We start from the raw sequence: 20,827 nt of genomic DNA, 5'->3' as shown, positions 1-20,827 counted from the left end.
GTACCAACTACAGTTTTCTCGTCTAGTCGCGTGACGTTTCGAATACGTCCAGTAGGTGGCGCATCGAAACGCTGCGTTGTCACCTTTTCGTTCGATTTTACGGGGTGCAATGAAAGATATTTGAAGTTTCTAAATAAACAAATTTTCATAAACATAGAACGATAAATAAATGCTTTAAATTAATAAAAAAAATGCATAAGAAATATTGAGTAAATTACCAGATGGCCAAATAGTTAATCAATACTTAATTTTTCTTTCTAATTTATTAATTAATAGGTGTATTTGAGAATATTTTGTATATTTTTTATCAATTCTACCTAATCTTTTTGCTGTATCTTCTTAAATAAAGTGATGGTAAATATTAAAAAAGATAGAACACTTACAACGTATCATATCTTTGCCAAATTCTCCATATTTTATAAATATTTTGTAGAAAGTTTTTAAAAATTTTCTATGACTTTTTGCTTCTTTGTCACATAACTTAAAAACGACGAAAAATTACTTTTAACGAACATATTAGTGATTTAGATGGCTAAAGAAATAACACATATATTATACTTATTTATTTTGTGGCACTATTTAAAAATACTGTTAATAGTAAGAATTTATTCTTTGTAGGGTTTATATTATTATATAATAAATGTCCTTAAAATCATAAATTTCCCTTGCGCTAAATTGTGTACGGTTTCACCAACTTAATGACTTACCCTTGTATATGTAAACATACCTATGTTATTATCCTAGGATTTGCGACATCAAGTAGGTTTGGCAACGGCGCGTCAGCCAAATTTAGAAAAAAGAATAAAGAATGGTGAACTCCATTGTTAACATTTATGTGTCAATATTTTACCATTAAAGTGATTCAAAAATTTTGTTTTGGTCATGCATATGGCTGAAAGCGGCGCGCTAGCCGTAGCCAGTTAGGAGCCACCAGTCTACATGAATCAGACTGTCGTTTCTCGTTCTCATATGTGTTACGATGGCTTTAGGAACGAATTCGTCGACATAAATGTATGACGGCGGCAAACATCATGGGTAACTGTCTGAAACGATCCACAGCCGATGATATTTCATTGCTGAGGGGCAGCGATAATGTCAGGGAGTCGTCGTCGGATCAATTGGGACCCCCAACATACCAGGTATGATATGGACATGGACATGCCATGATCAGCTGTTCATCCATAACATATTTATTTATCTCCTCTCTTTTGCATTTCTCTCGTTTAACATTTATTATTGTTTATGTTTATCACAGCTGATTGGGTCGTGTCGTCTATTTCGATATTTTATTATAGTCATTTTAAACGTTTCCAGTCCAATCAACTTTGTTTATGGCTGCTGATCAATGACAGTACAATCTGCTTAACTGTTTGTTGAAAGATAATTATAACATTGTAAACAATGTTCAAGTTTGCAATTGGGTTGTTAATATATACAAAATATATATATACAAACTACGTATGTGCAAATTAACAAGAAACTAAATGTAACCAGTTTAAATATGAAAGTAAAATGTCTTTCTTTATATGTTGAAATATTGTTTAAAGTATACTTTTATGTTAGGATAAAACTCCTCAATTTGAATCGCCAGTTAAAATATCTAAATTATATTTAAGAATAAAATTAATAATTTTGGAATACCATTACCAATAATATTTTGAAAGTAAAATGAGTTTTTTGTGTGTTGAAATATTGTTTAAAGTGTACTTCTATGTCACAAAATTTGAAAGAAAAATCCTCAGTTTGAATCGTTGTTTTTAAATGCAAAATAAAATATTTATATTAAATTTAATAATCATTACCAATAATAATATATTTTCAAAGTAAAATGTGTTTCTTTATATGTTGCAACATTGCTTAAAAAGTACTTTTACGTTACAAAATTTGGGACAAAAATTCTTAGTTTGAATGGTTGTTTTTAAATGCAAAATAAAATGTTTATATTAAATTTAATAGTAAAATTAATGTTTTTGGAACATCATTACCAATAATGATATATTTTGAAATTAAAGTGTGTTTCTTTATGTGTTGAAATATTGTTCAAAGTGTACTTTTATGTTACAAAATTTGGGACAGAAATTCTTAGTTTCAATCGTTTTTTAATGCAAAATAAAATGTTTAATTTAATAGTAAAATTAATCAATTTGGAATATCATGACTAATAATGATATAATTTTTAATTAAATTAAGTAGGAAAACTATTATATGTAAATATTTATTATCTATCAATAATTGTTTTTATTAAATTATAAAAATATAGTTTATAAATTACTGTTAAATTATTTAAAAAAATAGTTTATAACTGTAAATTAATTATTTGAAATATCTTTATCAATAATGTTATATTTTGTGATTAAATTAAGAAGGAAAACTATTATATGTATATATTTATTATTTCTTATCTATCAATAATTACTTTTATTTCAATTATTAAAAAATAGTTTATATAATGACTGTTTATCGTTATATCCTTTTATTTTAATTTTGGGTAGTTTGAGATTTAATATTAGTAATTGATTATAATTGTAGGATCTTTAAGCTACATTTAATAGTAAAATATAATTACTATCGATAAACATTATAAGTATAATAAATTATAATTATTCCTTGATTGTCAATTACTTTTATCAAAATAATCAACATTAACTCGTTACATTTATTATTAATTAATTTATATTTGGAAGATTTGAGATAAAAACCCTCACCTTAAATAATTATTTTTAAATGAAAGGACAAAATTATCAAAATGGTTTGTCAATTTTTAAAATTTGTAATTATTAACAAGGGACACATTTAAGTAAGTAACACATTTAAGTTAAGTGACTAAATAAATAAAATGAATATGTATGTAATTATTCAATTAACAGTTTCGAATACAAATTAATGCGAAAATCAGGACTGTATAATATAGAGTGTGGCGTATTAAATTGAACAATATTTTTTAATTATTTTTTACACACATTCAAAGACCAAAATACTCGAGTAAAATTTGACCAGTGCCTCGGAGAGACTGCCGAAGGTTACAACTGAGTTTTATATATCTAAACTATGTAATCGTGCCCAAAACCACCGAAAAAATGACGAACGTAAGTCCTCAAATAAATTAAATTATTGTATTTGGTTGGATGAATGTGAAATTAGTGAAATTGCGACCGTTTCAACCAGTTTATGCGTTAATTATGTACGCCAAATGTACCGAAATCGTTTTATAACGGTGCGCCTAAGGCTAGAATTAAAATCAAATTTGGCACTTTCCACGTGAACGTGTACAAAAAATTTTTGCGACGTAAAATAATGCATTTGGAACGTGCAATTTTTTAATTGTGCAGATTGTGTCGTGTTAAAATCAGATGGTATCGTCTTTCAGTTGCTTGATTTACTTAATATGTATGAGGTAATTGAAGGTTTTTTGCATGTTCTCGATTTAACTTTATAGGAATTTTCCGACGCGTGCAATCTGGGTTGCATATCGGAATAAACTACGAAAATAATTTTGGGCGTCGTGCCATGGACACAGTAATGTTGTTATTTAGTGGTATTTTGATTGCATTGTATTTTATTACTGGGACTTGGAACTATATCAAAAACAATTGGTTTAGTCGAAATGTTGAAAATATTTTATTACTACTTAATTTAATACTCTTACCTTTATAAAAATGCAGTAGATACTGTGGTGGAAAAAAGTATGGAATATTTATTTACTTGTTATCTGAACAAATCTAATTTACTGCAAGATAGGTCCATTAATCACAACAATCATTATATTTACAGGTTTTTACTTTTTTTTTTAATAAAATGAAATTTTAAAAAATATTCCATATTTTTTTCACCACTGTATGTACAAAAATCCAATAAATCGTATAAAAAATTTTAAGTTAACAGTGTCCTTTGGACCAAATTGATATATATGAATAGAAAGAAAAAATATATATCTTTGGGTAGAAAATACAAAGAATTGTTTACTGAAAATTTGGTGTTATTTGAACAGTAATGATAAAAGTATCATTATTATCCTTTTCAACTTAATTTGAAGTATACGTTACATGCGAAGTAATTGGGTAACACCGGAAAACTGTCAGAAATTAATTGTAATCATTGTGGAAAAACGATAATTGTATGCTTAACCAAACATTATTACGAGTTGATAGTTTACAGGAAACGATAATAATATACCAACTTAGCGATATTAATAATTTACTGTTGTTTTTCCATGTTATAAAAACCACCGTGGTTATTGTTGAAACATTTTTTCTTAGATCTTAAGACACAATTAGTTTTAGTTATATTTTATAACTTGAGAAATGCAAAATCGATAAGTTGTCTCCTTAGAATTCCCTTTGTTCTGAATGTTTCAGTGAAGTCTTGTACTTTAGCTTGTAGTATAATTGCGTTGGACCACTGTGCTCTATTAATTATTTATGAGTTTGGAATGGTACACTATCATTTTAATATTTCAATTCTTTTAGTTAGAGGAATGCTGTTTTATAATTTATAATTTCTTCAAAGAAAAAGTGGGCAAGTCACTGCTCTAATAATTCAATTCCATGATATAATTAACAGTTTTTCTGTCATTAAAATAAAATTAAATATACTGTACTGACATTTATCAGATTTAGAACAAATGTATTTTATCCACTATTTATTTGAATTTCTTGCTTCTGAGAAGTATTTTTAAATTTGTTATGTTGAAATTATTAAGAGAATTTTGTTTCTTGTCAAAATGAAACAGTTTCGTATCCATTGAAATAATAATAAAAAATATTAGGAGGGTTTTCTTGTCTCTTGCAGTTAAATTAAAAAAAAAAAATGTCACTTCTCAAATTTGGGGTAAATAGACTTGACTCACTACTCATTTAATTTTCTCTGTTCTGAGAAGACATTTAAATCTCTCATCTTTAAATTATTAGGAAAGTTTTTTGTCTCTTGTAGTTAAAATAAAACAATTTTTTTACTCAATAAAATAATTGAAAAAAATGACACTTCTCAAATTCGGTAAATGGACTTGACTCACTACTGACTTCATTTCCTCAGTTTTGAGAAGACATTTTCAATCTCTTATATTGTAATTATTAGGAGGATTTTCTTGACTCTTGTAGTTAAAATAAAACAGTTTCTTACTCGATAAAATAATAATTGAAAAAAATGTTGTCACTTGTCAAATTCGGGGTAAATGGACTTGACTCACCACTGATTTGATTTCCTCAGTTTTGAGAAGAGGTTTTAAATCTCCTGTATTAAAATTATTAGTGTGATGTGATTTATTAAATATAATTTTTATATTTCAGGAATCTCTTCCAATACAAGTAGCATCACCCGTATTCCACCCATCACCAAGCGTAACCCGTTCCGTAACCCAGCTAACCGAGGAGGAACAAGTGAAAATAGCAAAACGCATCGGCCTGATACAACACCTGCCCACCGGCACCTACGACGGCTGCAAGAAGGCACGCGAATGCGTCATATGCATGGGCGAGTTCCTCGTCGGCGACTCCCTGAGATATCTACCCTGCATGCACACCTACCACATGTCTTGCATCGACGACTGGCTCATGAGGAGTCTCACCTGTCCCAGTTGCATGGAACCGGTGGACGCGGCATTGCTGACGAGCTACGAAACCAACTGAGTTTTATTTATCGGCCAGTGCCTTGCAAACAAATAAATAAGAAAAAAAAAATTAAATGACGTGAATACACACTGTGATCTGGGAACTGAGGAAACAACTTGAAATTGTGGGGGCTTGAATGGTGTGCGAATGGTGTGGCTGTGATTTCCACTGTTGCATGGGGAATAATTTTGGGCAAAACCAACTTAAGTTGTAACTTAGTGGGTCGGATACTCGGCCGGGCATTTATTTATATATGTATTTTTTTAAATCGTTTTTATGGTACGTTGCAAGTCGCATAAGTCGTCTTGTACTGTGCTAGTTTTCGATATAGTACGGACAACTAATGCCACCTGCGTCGCGCACTCACATTTGTTTTTTGCTGTATGACCCGAATTTGTCGCTTCGTGTCATGCCGTAAGCACATTTGTCTGAAGTGCTGCTGGTCCCGAATTCTAACACGTATCTGGGCTGTAGATTAAGCGAACCACAGCACGGATTGCTGTTTGAATTCGTGTCGAGAAAATATCCCGCTTCTGCTTATAATGTTGCCTCAATCGTGCCTTAGCACTGTGGTGCTAGGGACAAGTTATTGTGACATTATAATCGGACATTGGCGAGGTGCGTTTCGATACTTCGCTCACAGTACTTGGTGTACCTTGTTCTTCTTCACTAATACACCTTGACCCTGAGCGAAATTTAGGAACTTTGTTAGTTATTCCAACGTCCGATATGTTTTCGAACATATGTCGAGTTCGGTGTCTGGCCCAATAGGTTGAAATTTAAGTCCATTAATTTATATCAATGCTCATCATTATTTCTGAGCAACGTCATGTATTTAACTAAGTTAACGTAGTAATTATATATTAAGGGGTAAAACAAAATATACCGATCAACACAACAGTACAGTTCTTATCAGATGGCGCCCATCTAAGCAATACGCAAAAAAATCTAAAACAACAGCACAAATCAGCTTTAAAATCGTAGTGCCTTAATTTTACAATTTCTGAGATGTCTCAAAAAAACCGTTGTGAATTTATGTTGGAATTGTATAACTTGGTAGATTTTCTTACTGTAACTGTGTAGCATTAGCCTTGTAATTGAACTAATGTGTTCGTGATAGTTGTGTTTACGGTGGGCCACGTATTTTTTACACGTGAGAGACCGCAATATGTAATTAGCGCCATCTAAAGAGGGACGAACGTCGTCCTGGGGGAGTGTTGGGTGGGATTGTGTTCTTCTGTATAGAGTTGTTCTTCCACCACACATAATCAATTTTTATAGACGTCATATTTATCTACTTAAGTCTGATTGTTTTTACCTTAATTTATAATTACTCATCTTTATGTTTTAGTCATTTTTTTATTAAACTTTTATCTTTCCAACTAGTGGAGTTCTGATCAATTCGAATCGACGTAAAATACCAATTCTAACATACGTAAGTAACATTCCTTTAAATCGTAAGATCAGACGTCCACCATTTGGGAACTAAAAGACGTCCAGTTAGTTTCGTATTCATTTTGAAACAGTGATATATTAGCTTATTAAAGTGCAACATATTTTATACTTGCATATTAGGCATTTTTTATTTTGTAAATCCGATGCTAGTTATTTTATTCAACTGACAAATATTTGTACAGGAATGCACTGGCCTGGTAAAGGTGTTGTATCATGTCCAGTTATAATTATTGGTAGCTTTCCAGGCCAGTCCGTCCCTGTTTATGTTTATTAATTATGCTATATGATAAAGTGATAATTATATGTATCCTTATTTTGTGTGCTTATATTTTATTGTAATGTTAAGGTGTTCTGTTAATGTATAATTTCAGATAATAGTAGTAAAATGTTAGTCAAAAAATTATATATTGTTTATAAATATCTTGTTCTTTATAATAATATCGACAAAATGACCAATTGTTGTTTTATTTTGTTATATCCTTAAATATAATTAGTATGAAGGTTCGTATAATTACTTTTTTAATATAATTAACGGATATCGTAAAATTAATCTGATTTTCTTTTATAAGTATTGATTAAATATTTTTAATCTACATTCCTAATAAAGGTTCATTCTTACAGAATAAATTACTTGAATTTTAGAGTTTATAAATTTATTGTTTTACATAAAAAGGACGACACAATAACTAATTTTTGTTTTTCCTCAAGATTTCTTCATTTTTATTAATACCTAAATGTTAGTAAAACATTTAACTTTTACTGAAAGAAAATTTATTTTCTATTTTTAAATTTGAACATTACACATAATTTGTACTTCTAATACGATTTTTTTAATTTTAATCAAGAATGATAAATTTTAATGAGTTAAACTTGATTGTCGGAAATTAAGCTTAATTTTCTATAAATTTTAAATAAATATAATGTTTCTTGTAATAATATAGACAAAACTGCCAATTTTTCTCATAATATTTTTTTAATTAAATTATTCTTGGTACTAATATCGAAACAATTACAAGTTTCATTTTATTAATAACACATCCTCAATTTTACTGTAACATTATGAAGAATAATGTAATAATTTATTCAACATTGACTGACTGAAAATTAATGTATTACCCTTTTTATATGTTGAATATTATACTCAATTCACATTTCTAATAAGATTTTTTAATTGCAATCAGGAACGATTATTTTGAGTAATGAAACTTAAATATTGTTATTGGATAACTTGATGGATTTACTTACTGTACCAGTTTAGCATTAATTTTGTAATTGAACTAATGTCACGATGATAGGCTATTTACGGTGAGCCATGTAATTTTCACACGCGAAAGCTCACAATATAGCATATAATTAGCAACATCTCCAGAGGGACGAACATCGTCCTGGTGGGTGTTAGGTGGACTTGCGTTCTTCCGTGTAGAGTTGTTCTTTCACCACACATAATCAATTTTTATATACGTCATATATATCTACTTAAGTCTGATTGGTTTTACCTTAATTTATAATTACTCATCTTTATGTTTTAGTCATTTTTTTATCAAGTTTTATGCTTCCAATTAGTGGAGTTTCAACTGACAAATACTTGTACAGGAATGCACTGGCCTCGTAGAGGCAATGTATCAAGACCAGTTCTAATTATTAGTAACCTTCCGGGCTAGTACGTCCCTGTTTATGTTTATTAATTCTGCTAAATGATAAAGTGATAATTATCATTGTATCCTTATTTTGTGTGCTTATATTTAAATTTAATGTTAAGATGTTCTGTTAATGTTCTGTTATTTCCTTAAATATAATCAGAATGAAGGTTCGTCTAATTACTTGATTAATATAATTAATTGGTATAAAATTAAATTAATTTAATTTTCTTTTATAAGTATTGATTAATTAACTTATTTTCTTAATGAGGGTTCGTTGTTACAAAATAAATTATTTGCATTTTAGAGTATATACTTTAGGTTGTTTATAAATATAATATAATATTACATAAAAAAGTCGATACAATGATTAAGATTAGAAACTCTTTTAATGACTCTCAAACAAAGTGCATCTTAGGAAAAATAAAAACAAAAATCTGTTTTAAAATATATATTTTTAATTTTATATTTTTTACTGAGAATAAAATAACCAAATATCATAAATAAATCAAATAAATCAAATTATGAAGATAAATAAAAGAATATATAAAAGAAAAATAGCTTAAAAGACTAGTAAATCTTTTAAAGACTCAAAAATATATATAAATATAAATTTTTTAATGAGAATAAAAGTATTAGTCAAAAATCATTAATAAATGAGTAAATTTATTTATTTTTTACTTACATTTCTAAGGGGGGTTTGTTATTACAAAAAATTTCTGTAGAGTTTAACTTTATAAAAAAGTTTTAAATTAAAATGTTGTTTCAATGAATTTTTGTTTACCCACAAGATTCCTTCAATTTTATGAAAACTTGTTAGTAAAGTTAGTAAAACATTTAATTATTACTGGTAGAAAATTATTTATTTCCTCTTTTTATATTTAAGCATTAAACTTAATTTGTATTTCTAGTATAAATTTAAATTGTAGAATGATTATTTTTAATTAAACTTGAATGATAGAAATTACATTTCATTTTCTTTAAATTTTTAATAAATATAATGTTTATATTTTATATATAAACTTATTTTATACCATATTTCTAATAGAAATCTCACATTTAATTTATATTTTAATAACTAAATATTAAATTAAATTGTTTTATAAAACCGGCGCATCCACCAAAACTAAATAAATATAAATATATTACGTAAATGTCTTTTTGCAACCATATAACTGTTTATTAATTCTCCACCATCATTATTTAATTAATAGTTGATTAAATGCAAAATATTTCAATAATTAGTTTGATCAATAATTACATAATTGGCTCTATTGTTATTTGATACGGAATAAATAGGCAATAAACGTTACTGTGTGATGTAGAACTGGTTGTTTGATTAAAATTTCCAATTATACATGTACGCAGTTATTATAAATTTATTTTACAACTCACTTTAAAAAGTATGTTAGTTTTAATGTTTTTATAAACAAACAGTAAGGATTAAAATCAATATATACTACATCACAGTCTATTAAGAAGAAAAAAAAAAAAAAAATAATAAATAACAGTTTTAATAATCTTATACAACTACGAATATATCTTAATGTATACTTAGTTGCCGCTTAAATTGGATTTTATATCTGATACTTTAGTTTAAAACGAATTTTTTACATTATCATAGTAGTCTCACATAATGAATTCATCTTTACATTATTATCAAATCACCATAAAGTATTAGAGGTCATTTACTTAATTTTGTTGTTGTTTTTGATTGTGCTCAACTCTGATTGTGGCTGACTAATGTTAAAAATATTTGCAACAGATATGAACACACATTAAAAAACAAACAATTCATTTGGTAATATTGTTAAGAGAGTGCAACATTTGGCGAAATTACAACGAAAACAAAAACAAAATCTGTTCTATCGAAATAGTAGCTATGATTAATGTAATCACGATATTAATTAAAAAAATGCGTTTGCTTGGCGTGCAAAAGGTCAACATATTTCTGCATTAGCACGAGCTAATAACAGGATGTAATCTTCGTGTATCTGTTAATTTTCCAAAAAAATGATGGAGGAATTTGTAAATACGAAAACAAATTGTAAATCACACAAGTCAAAGTGTAACAATTGACTAATAACAATTAAAATGCTTAAACCGATTGATCCGACATATTGAATGTTACAATTACATAGTAGTGTGTCGTTGGAAAATTGGTGACGGATTTTTAACGGCCTTTTCACCATCGGAATCACCATTTCATCAGTAACGACCTCATTAATTAATGTTAGATAATACACGCATATTTAATGTGATATGTCATGTCACTCCCAATAAAAATGATTATTAGATAATTTATAGTAAATAAAATCTCAGCGCGTGCAAAAAAATAAACAAAAAAATATTTTGATTAAATGTTGTTTAATGTTTTTTATTATGCGGAACACACGAAGCGATATCATATTTGGCCAACGACGTTTCTATTGCGAACTTTTGAACTGTCGCAAACCCACATTTTATATCTGATCTTTTAAATGTACATAGTTCGATTGTTCAATCAAAAATACACTTTTGAATGGCAATAAAACCGGCCTTGGACTGTTAGAATCATCAAACATGCAAAACAATTTATGAATTAGGGACTGCAAATAAATTTCGATTGTATTGAAACAAAACTGAACAAAGAACTGTAAATATTATTGCGATTGCTCTTAAACAAAATCTGTATAATATATTCATTATTCTTAACGCATCAATTACGACATTTCTGTAAATTCAACCACTGAATGCCTCTAACTCAAATAAATGCTCCTAACGCAAATAAATTTATTCTTAAGAATAGACTCATATAAATCCAACACGTCAATTATCTTGGATTAACTCCAAAAACCAAGTCAACATATTTGCTTAAGCAAAACGACTAAAACAATTAATTACAGCGATATTCTGAGTTCAGATTAAAAAATGACTCATTTGCGTTGTTTTATATGAATTTATGGATTTAACCACTTATCAGTTATTGGAACCCGAATATTATTATAATTGAGGCAGGTTATAGTATTTAGAGTGTTAATGATTTTTTTTAAATGTTGACGTCAAAAAAATTATTATCAAAGCACAACGAAAGGAATCAAGTTGGATGACGTTTATAGCTCCTCTTGTTGTGAAGGAACTAACAGTGAACTTGATAACTATTGTTTGACGCCATCAGTTAAAAAATAAAAGAGTCACTAACAGGTTTGATGTGAAACAAAGCTCCTTTCAACATTTGTAAGAGAGAGAGAGAGAGTTTTCAAATCACTAAATTATATTTATGATAAAAGTTATAATTTTTATTATACTTTCAAAAAGCTGTAAACCTTAGCTTAATTCTTTTTGTTGTGAAGAAATAAAAGGTGAATTTGATAACTATTTTTAACGTTATTATGTAAAACAGTGAAAAAATCACTAATAGATATAAAACAAATAAAGTTCCTTCAATTTTATTATACACTAAAAGATATTTCAGTTATGAAATGGAACTTCAGCTCACGTGATTCCTCTTGTAGTGTGACAAAGATTTGAAGTTATGAAATGACATTTCAATTATGAAATGGAATAAAAAGTGGACTTGACAATTGTGGACATTTGTAAGAGAGAGATTTCAAATCACTGAATTGAATTTATTTTGTGGGAAAACTTTCACAATACTTTCAGTTATTTTAGTTAATGAAAGAGTCAATATATATAATATAAAATAAAATTCCTTTGGACATTTGTAAGAAAAAAAGAGATTTAAAATCACTCAATTAAATTTATTTTGTGTAAAAAATTATCATCATGAAATGGAGCTGTAAGTTTCAGCTCACGTGATGCTTTTTATTGTGAAGGAATTAAAAGTGGACTTGACAACTGTTTCTTGATACCATCAGTTAAAAAATGAAGGAATCATATATAGTTATAAAATAAAATTTTTTGAACATTTGTAAGAAAGAAGGAGGTTTCACATAACTCAATTAAATTTATTTTGTGAGAAAAGTTACAATTCTCTCTTTTATAAAATAAAATTCTTTGGACATTTGTAAGTAGGAGAGGGATTTCGAATCACTAAATTAAATTTATTTTTTGGGAAGTTATAACTGAAATAGTTATTAATAGGTCTAAAATAAAGATTCCCTCAAGATTTGTAAAAGTCATAAATTTCAGATCATTCTACAGAGCTCACCTTTAAGTTCTTAAACTTGAACATAAACATGTGTAAAATTTTGTTTACAAATAATTTAACAATTGTTTTCTTTGTTGCAATTTTTCGGATATTGCAGAACAAATATGTTGTTTTATTATTATTATGAATCATAATTGATACAACATTGAAACTTTGACTTTTCTGATTCGATATAAGAAAAGTCAATGCTTCACCTATACCACATAATCGTTGTTATTTATTGTTTTTGGGTGAAATGATGAAATTATTGAAAAACATTGTTAATATGTACATGCAACGATTGGGTTTTTGTATTTGTAACTGAAATCATTTGAACTGCGATAAAAAAAAGAAGCATTAATAATAAATATGTTGATTTGTGGAGTTATGAAACGTAAAGTGAACTTGGTACTTTTTCCTGATGTAGGCGTGTTTATACATATAAATGCATTCAATTATATGTGTTTACTGTATTGAAAATTATAAATACAGATAAAATTTCGTAAATAAAACCGCCATTTATATTAAAACGATATGGGAAATGAACTCTATTCCGAAAATAAATATAAGAAAACATTTCTGGTAATTATACGCAGTATGCTGTATATTCAGTTGGTTGGCCGTTCTTATCACATTTAAGAAGTGTGCCTCATCAATTATTAATGAATTATGATTTGAAAAACTGTTATGATACTGCGTGATACGTACAAAATATGTACAACATAGTTCTTGCCAATTTGTAAATAGTTTATCTAACATATTAGAGGCGGCATTTCAGTACGATCACACACACACACGACTTTTATATAATGTATAACGTATTATCAATTTTTTTTTGAAACTAACAAGAGGTCGGTCAAATGTTTCAATCACTAAATCGAACACCGACTCAATCGACATTAATTAAACGATAAAAGATTTATTAGCCGTCCACATACATAAATCGGACGACAGAACTGTCATTTAATTGCAATGGAATTTTATCGGACGAACGGTGTATCTCAAACATGCACCAGGGTTGTGCAACTTTACCGAGGAGGTTCTGGTTCAATGCTGTCACAATTTCTTAAACATTAGTCATTTATTATACGAGGTCAATTTGGGAACACGCCGAACCGATAAAATTCAAGTTTCTGTCACCAGAATTCGGAATCTAACAGCCAGTGCAGCTTGCATTTGATTTACGTCCGGTTCATGGTTTCGATCACGTAACTATGATTAAAAACTGCAAATTATCTAAGTTATTTAGCTTAGTAGAATTTATACAAGATATAAATAATTTATTTTTTGTATATTTTTAGAATGTTAGAACGTACTTTTGATTGATTATAATAACAATCCTTGAAGTAAACCATATTTGTTTAATAAACTTTAATTTATTAGATTCACTAGGTATATTATTTAACTAAGGTCAAATTGGACGACACATGTCATAAATCTTATTAGATTTAAATCTATAAATAAAATTTTTGTTTTCGTACTTTCAGAGCAGGAAGGAAACTATAAAATGAACAAATTGAGGAAAAATACAAAAAATTATGTAATAATATTATATAATAATAAAATAGAACACATAGGCCCAGTTGTTAGATTTCATGGATTTTTGTTGTACAGTTTGAGGTAATACAAAGCAGTAAATGACTAAAATCCAATCAAAATTATTGAATATATTGGTCAGCATCAAACTAGCAATTTATTGAACTGAGATACCTAATTCCATGTCATTATGTTGAAGGTCCTACAAAATCTGTGAATGAAGTGCTGAACTTATCACTTTTTGAACACGTGTGGGGAACCATATACACTAACTATGGTTCCCTACACGTGTTCAAATAGTGATAACTTCAGAGAATCGCAACAAGTCCTAATATAACGTAGAAAATGGGGTTCCACAGTTTCCTAGATGCACCCTTGGGAGATCAAATGACCTCAAAAAATTGTTGATTGAAATTGTGGATTTCACCTTTCCCAACGGTATTTTCTACCACGTAGTCGACGTAGTCAACCATACATGGCTAAACAATTCTACTTAAAATATATTTAAACCATTTGTTGTCCATTTTTAAAAATAAACTATAAAAACAATATTAATCCTTTTTTACTCAAAATTATTAGAATTTCGTTTTTTTTTTTTAATTTTACAACTGTAAATAATTAAATAATAAATATTTGTAAATTATGTATAAAGAAATTTCTTTATAAAAACCCATTATCAAGTAAAATAAATAACTTCTCAGTAGAATGAATATTTCTATGTAATTTTAGTATCTGATTAATCTACAAGAATTGTATAGAAAGGAAAATAATTATAAGAAATCTCATCATTAAAAAATGAATTATATGTTTAATTGAATAAAAATTAAAGTGGTTATACAAAATCTCTTCGTTAAAAACATTCAAAATTTAATCATTTTGTATCCTCATATGAATGAGTGTACATATTATATTTTGTTAAAATTGAACCACTGAATATGTTACTAACATTGGGTATAAAAAATTATATATGAAAAATATATTTAAACTAGCTTTTATAAATAAAATATAGGAAATAGATAAATGAACAATATTATTTTTTTTCCAAAATTATTAGTTTTTCTGGTGTTTTTTTTTAATTCTATCATTATAAATAAATAATAAATATTTGTAAGTAACTATATATTAAGAAATCTCTTTGGAAAATCCCATTATCAAGTAAAATAAATGGCTTCTCTGTAGAATTGATATTTCTAGGTAATGTTAATAACTGATTAATCTACTATGAAATGAATAGAAAGGAAAATATTTACAAGAAATCTCTTCGTTAAAACCCTTCAAAGTTTAATCATTTTGTATCTTCATGTAGATGAAATTTTGTCAAACTTGTATCACCGAATATATTGCTACAACATTGGGTTTAATAAAATAACAGAAAAATCATGTCATATAAATTTATATATAAATTTAAACTAGTTTTTTATAATTTAGAAAAAAAAAATAAATAAATAATATTAAATTTTTATTCAAAATGATTAGAATTTCTGGTGTTTCTTTTTTTAATTCTACCACTGTAAATAATTAAATAATAAATATTTGTAAATAATTATAGATTAGGAAATTTCGTTGTAAAATCTATTATCAAGTAAAATAAATGATTTAATGGTAAAATGGATATTTCTAGGTAATCTTAGTGTCTTTTAATGTCCTTTGATGTGAATAAAAAAAACAGGTACACAAAATCTCTTTGTTAAAAAACCTTCAGAATTTAATAATTTTAGGTCCTCACATGGATGAGTGTATATGCCAAATTTTATTAAAATTGAACCACTGAATATGTTACTATAATATTGGGTATAATATCATATAAAATAGCTTATTTAAACATGGTTTTTATGGATAAAATATAGTAAATAAATAAATAAGTGAATATACTAGGAAAAAAGTGAATTTTAATTTTTTTGTCTAAAATTATAAGAATTTCTGGAGTGCTTTTTTAAATTTTGTGTAAACAATTAAATAATAAATATTTGTAAATAATTATTTATAAAAAAATTTCTTTGGAAAATATCACTATCAAGTTAAATAAATGGCTTCTCTGTAAAATGCATATTTCTAGATAATTTCAGTGTTTGATTAATCTACTATGAATTACGTCCTAAATTTATTGCGTTCCTTAAACGTCAAATAAATATTTTTTATTACTAGTTAATTAAGTTTGTTGTGTAACTTATATCGGGACAGATTTTTTAACTAATTCATTTATCTATTTGCTACTTTTTCATTATGGTTTATTTTTAAAACTGTTATTGTTATTAAATACTTAATTAATCAAAATAAATTAATTTATTTATAATTATTATAAATTTAACAAACAACAAACATTTTTGTTTGCCATCCATTAATTTAGACAATCGGTCCGATACAAAAGAGCCGAAAAATATTTTTCGAAAAAACACGGAATAAAGATGGTACAGAGATGGAATCACGCCCTCGACAAATGACTGTTTTAAACCAAGAGGAACTTTCCGAGAATGTTTGTTTATCAGACAATTAAATGGTATTTCAGTTTCGTTGATAGTGCACAAGGTATTGTGTAAATGTCTGATTATTGAACTTGTGAACAGGCACGCTTTCGGTGGTTTTCACATAAAATTTATTGATTCGCTGACAGCATCGAAATGATAAAAGCCACACGCATGCCTCAAATATTACTCATATTTTTTTTATCACATCCGGGTAATTTATTATGATATAATGTATTTTTCCTTTGAATAGTTAAATTAGGAATTGCGAAAATTAACTATTAACTCTAATCGCGGATACACTTTTTGTACAAAAAAATATATATTAGGTCAGCTTATCGGTTAATTAAAATTTATGTTCCTATTTTGATTACTTTGAATTTATCTACTAATTAAAATATTTTCTTGGTTTTTATGCCGCAAAACAACTGGTCCAAAATAAAATTTGTCACTTGGGTCTTGTGCTGTAACAAGACAAGAACAGTTATATAAGATCCAAGGTAAAAAAAAAACTAAAGTACTTGTGATTACATTTAATTAAATTATTTTTACAGCTATAACTTTTTATAAATAAATAAAAATTTAGTTAAGTTACGGTTATTTTTTAATAAATTTGCCATACATAAAATTTTACAAAATTGATAAGCATTAGAAAGCATATAAAAATAGACAAAGTTCAACAAAACATGTTGCCCAATTTTACCTCTTACAAAGCAAATAAGCCGAACAAAATGGCCGTTGCATTTCCTGATTGCGAACGTTCAAAGTTTAGGAAATCCACGAACAACACCAACTCCATTAGTCACGATCCGATGGTCGGTTTCATAACCGTTCCATACTCAAATTGTGATGCGAAGGAATTTAATCGATGCTCCAAATTTGTGTCTACTTAAGGTCACTAGTTATAATTAATTACGATCACATTAATAAACGCCGAACACGATAATGAATTAATTCTCCAAAATTATTGCAACACACATACACACATATATAATTTTGATATGACACGTGTCGGAAATTAAACAACAAAAAAATCCGGCGTTTTTGTTTTTTGACTTTGGTTTATCCTGTGTCGGTTTTTAATGGACACGTAAAGGACGTTTTGCTGCGCCTTCTAAAAATGAAAATAAAACATAAAAATCTATTGTATTTTTTACAAATTGAGTAAGATAAATCGTGGACTTAAATACTATGGCCATTATAAAAATAGTAATTGAGTCATAAGTGTAAAAGGCCATAGTACAAATCCGGGATCGTTACCCAGCTTCATAGATATTAATTATTATACTTGAAGAATATTAATATTACTCCCACAAACGATCTAGATAACACTAATCAGCACATATTTATTTAAAGTTTGAACGGATTCCTCGCCTTATAAGTAACAACACAATTAAAGAAGCCAATTAAATCACTGTTTTATGTGCATTAAAAAACACATTGGTGGGATTAATCTGAGTGATAATTTGGCATATATTCGATAAAATTTTGTGTAGTTTGGATTTACGAAATGATGATCAAGGATTATATGGCAAAATTTATTTAATAAATGATGAAATATTGCGTGCATTTCGCAAATTAATACGTTCGTTATCTTTTGGGAGATATTAACGAATTTCATTCTGAAAAATTTATAGTAAAAGAAAATACTTAGTTGTGCACATGGAAATTATTGTTAATACTGGAATTTTCAGAATCAGTATGGTAATGAGAAGAATGATAGTAAATTCTGTTGGTTGTTTCAGCCTCGACACTAATTTGAGAGATAAATGAGTTATAACAGCCTAAGAATGTGGGAAAAATATTATATGTAGCAGAAATATAGGAGAAATTGTTTAACAAATAAATTAAAAAGAAATATTCTAAAAATAAATTTTTAAAATGTGTAATATATAAAAAAGCAAAAGAAAAAATATATAAAAAATTAAGTATTGAGTTTTATTTTATTTATTTTCAAAAATTATATTTAAAGCAATTATTATGTTTTCTATAAATAAATAAAATACACTTTTTAGTAGGATGACTTATACTATGAAAAAATATATTTTAAATCATTTTAAACATTTTAAAAATAATCATTATTATCAACACCTTCACATGAGAAAATACATGTTCAATGTATTTTTAATTCTGTTATTTTTCACCTTTACTGAATATTTTTAGATTTTTTAATACCTACCCTAAATATTTTTGTATCAATTTAAATTTCTAAAAATAAATTTAATAAACTTAATTATTAATAAAATGATAAAATTAAAAATAATTAATTAGATATGAAAGAATAACCTTTTCTAGTCGGATTATTTATATTATAAGATAAAGTGGTGTGACATTTACAAATAAAAACATTATAAGGGAAAATGTATAAGATATGTTTATTTCTATTAATGTGACTTGTATCAATTTGTTGTAACAAAAATATTAAAAAACTTCGAAAAATATTAAATATAAATTAAATAAAATTGATCAATAAAATAATAAAACAAAAAATAAATAAATGAATATGAAAATATAACCATTTTTATATTATAATAGAAATTGGTAACATTTACAAATTAAAATATATTTTAAACCATTTTAAAAATTTGAAAAATTATTATAATAATTATGACCACCTTGACAAGGGAAAATATATAAATGTATTTTAAATTTTGTTGTTTATTTAATTTTTGGTTTCTACTACTATTTTCAGTTTTTTAATACCTGACTTAAATATTTTATGTCAATTTATTTTTCAGTAGGAATATTTATAAGGTAAAGTAAAATATATTTGAAATCATTTTAAAACTTTAAAAAATTGTAATCATTTTGAAACATTTTGTCAAAGAAGAATATTTTTATAATATTTTAAATTCTGTAGTTTATTTAGTCTTTAGTCTCTACTAAATATTTTTTGTATTAATTGGTTGTTATAAAAGTAACAGAATGTATAATGAATAAAATTATAAAATAGAATATAATTAATTTGATATGGAAGTCTAAACTTTATATTGGGTTTTGTTATATTATTGTTATAATAATTAAGAAACACCTTGACAACGGAAAATATAATTTTTAGACATTTTTAATTCTGTTCCAAATATTTTTAGATTTTTTAATACATATTTTAAACATTTTTGCACCAATTTGTTGTTCTAAACATAAACTTCTGTAAATAAATTTAATAAACATGATTAATAAAATTGTAAAATTAAGAAGAATTAATTAGATATGAAAGTATAACGTTTTTAGTGGGATTATTTATGTTTAAGATAAGTGACATGTGATATTTAAGTGACAATTTCAAATAAAAATATAAGTAAAATCATTTTAAAAATTTGAAAACTTTTATAAGAATCATCAAAACATCTTAACAAAGGAAGATATATTTTTTGTTTTAAATATTTTTTTATCAAATGTTTGTTGTTATATAAATCATATAAATTAAAGAGATTTAATAAAATTTAAAATTTAAAATAAATCATTGGATATGAAAGTATAAATTATTTTAGTGGGATTATTTATACTTAAGATAAAATGGTAACAATTGCAAGTAAAAATATATTTTAAATCATTTTAAAGACTTAATTAAGAATGAAACATCTTGAAAAAGGAAAATATATTTTTAAGACATATTAAATTTTGTTGTTTTAGTTTTTTGCCTTTACCAAAGAACTTTTAATGCTTGTCTTAAATATTTTGTATCAATTTATTGTTTTAAAAATCATAGAAATTTCTAACATAAATTTAATAAAATGTTCAAATTTAAAATAACTAATTGGATATGAAAGTATAAATTGTTTTATTTGTACCATAATAATCATTTTAAAAACTTGAAAAATTATTATAATAAATATGAAACATCTTGAAAAAGGAAAATTTATTTTTAAAATATATTAAATTCTATGTTTCAGTCTTTTGTCTCTACCTTTTAATGTTTGTCTTAAATATTTTTTTATCAGTTTGTTGTTATAAAAATCATAGAAATTAACATAAATTTCTATAACAAAATTTAATATAATG

At 26.4% G+C, this 20,827-nt stretch overlaps 1 protein-coding gene across 1 annotated transcript; it reads left to right on the top strand.

Moving 5' to 3' along the window:
- The first annotated feature begins 824 nt into the window (after positions 1-824).
- LOC109601641 (RING finger protein 11) lies at positions 825-7,517 on the top strand. The gene is made up of 2 exons (XM_020017897.2): positions 825-1,139; positions 5,286-7,517. Exons 1-2 carry the CDS (start codon positions 1,014-1,016, stop codon positions 5,622-5,624), a joined length of 465 nt encoding a protein of 154 aa, XP_019873456.1. The 5' UTR covers positions 825-1,013; the 3' UTR covers positions 5,625-7,517.
- Positions 7,518-20,827: the final 13,310 nt, after the last annotated feature.

Source organism: Aethina tumida, chromosome 1 (assembly GCF_024364675.1).
Source record: "Aethina tumida isolate Nest 87 chromosome 1, icAetTumi1.1, whole genome shotgun sequence".
NCBI classification, from domain to species: Eukaryota; Metazoa; Arthropoda; class Insecta; order Coleoptera; family Nitidulidae; genus Aethina; species Aethina tumida.
Note: the sequence above shows the minus strand (reverse complement) of the source record. Positions and strands in the feature narration are given on the sequence as shown.

Bases quoted from the DNA above. Each gene is read 5' to 3' on its own strand.
- LOC109601641 (XM_020017897.2), top strand. From the start codon at position 1,014: ATGACGGCGGCAAACATCATGGGTAACTGTCTGAAACGATCCACAGCC. The intron at 1,140-5,285 runs GTATGATATGGA...TTTATATTTCAG, and splicing joins TGGGACCCCCAACATACCAG to GAATCTCTTCCAATACAAGT.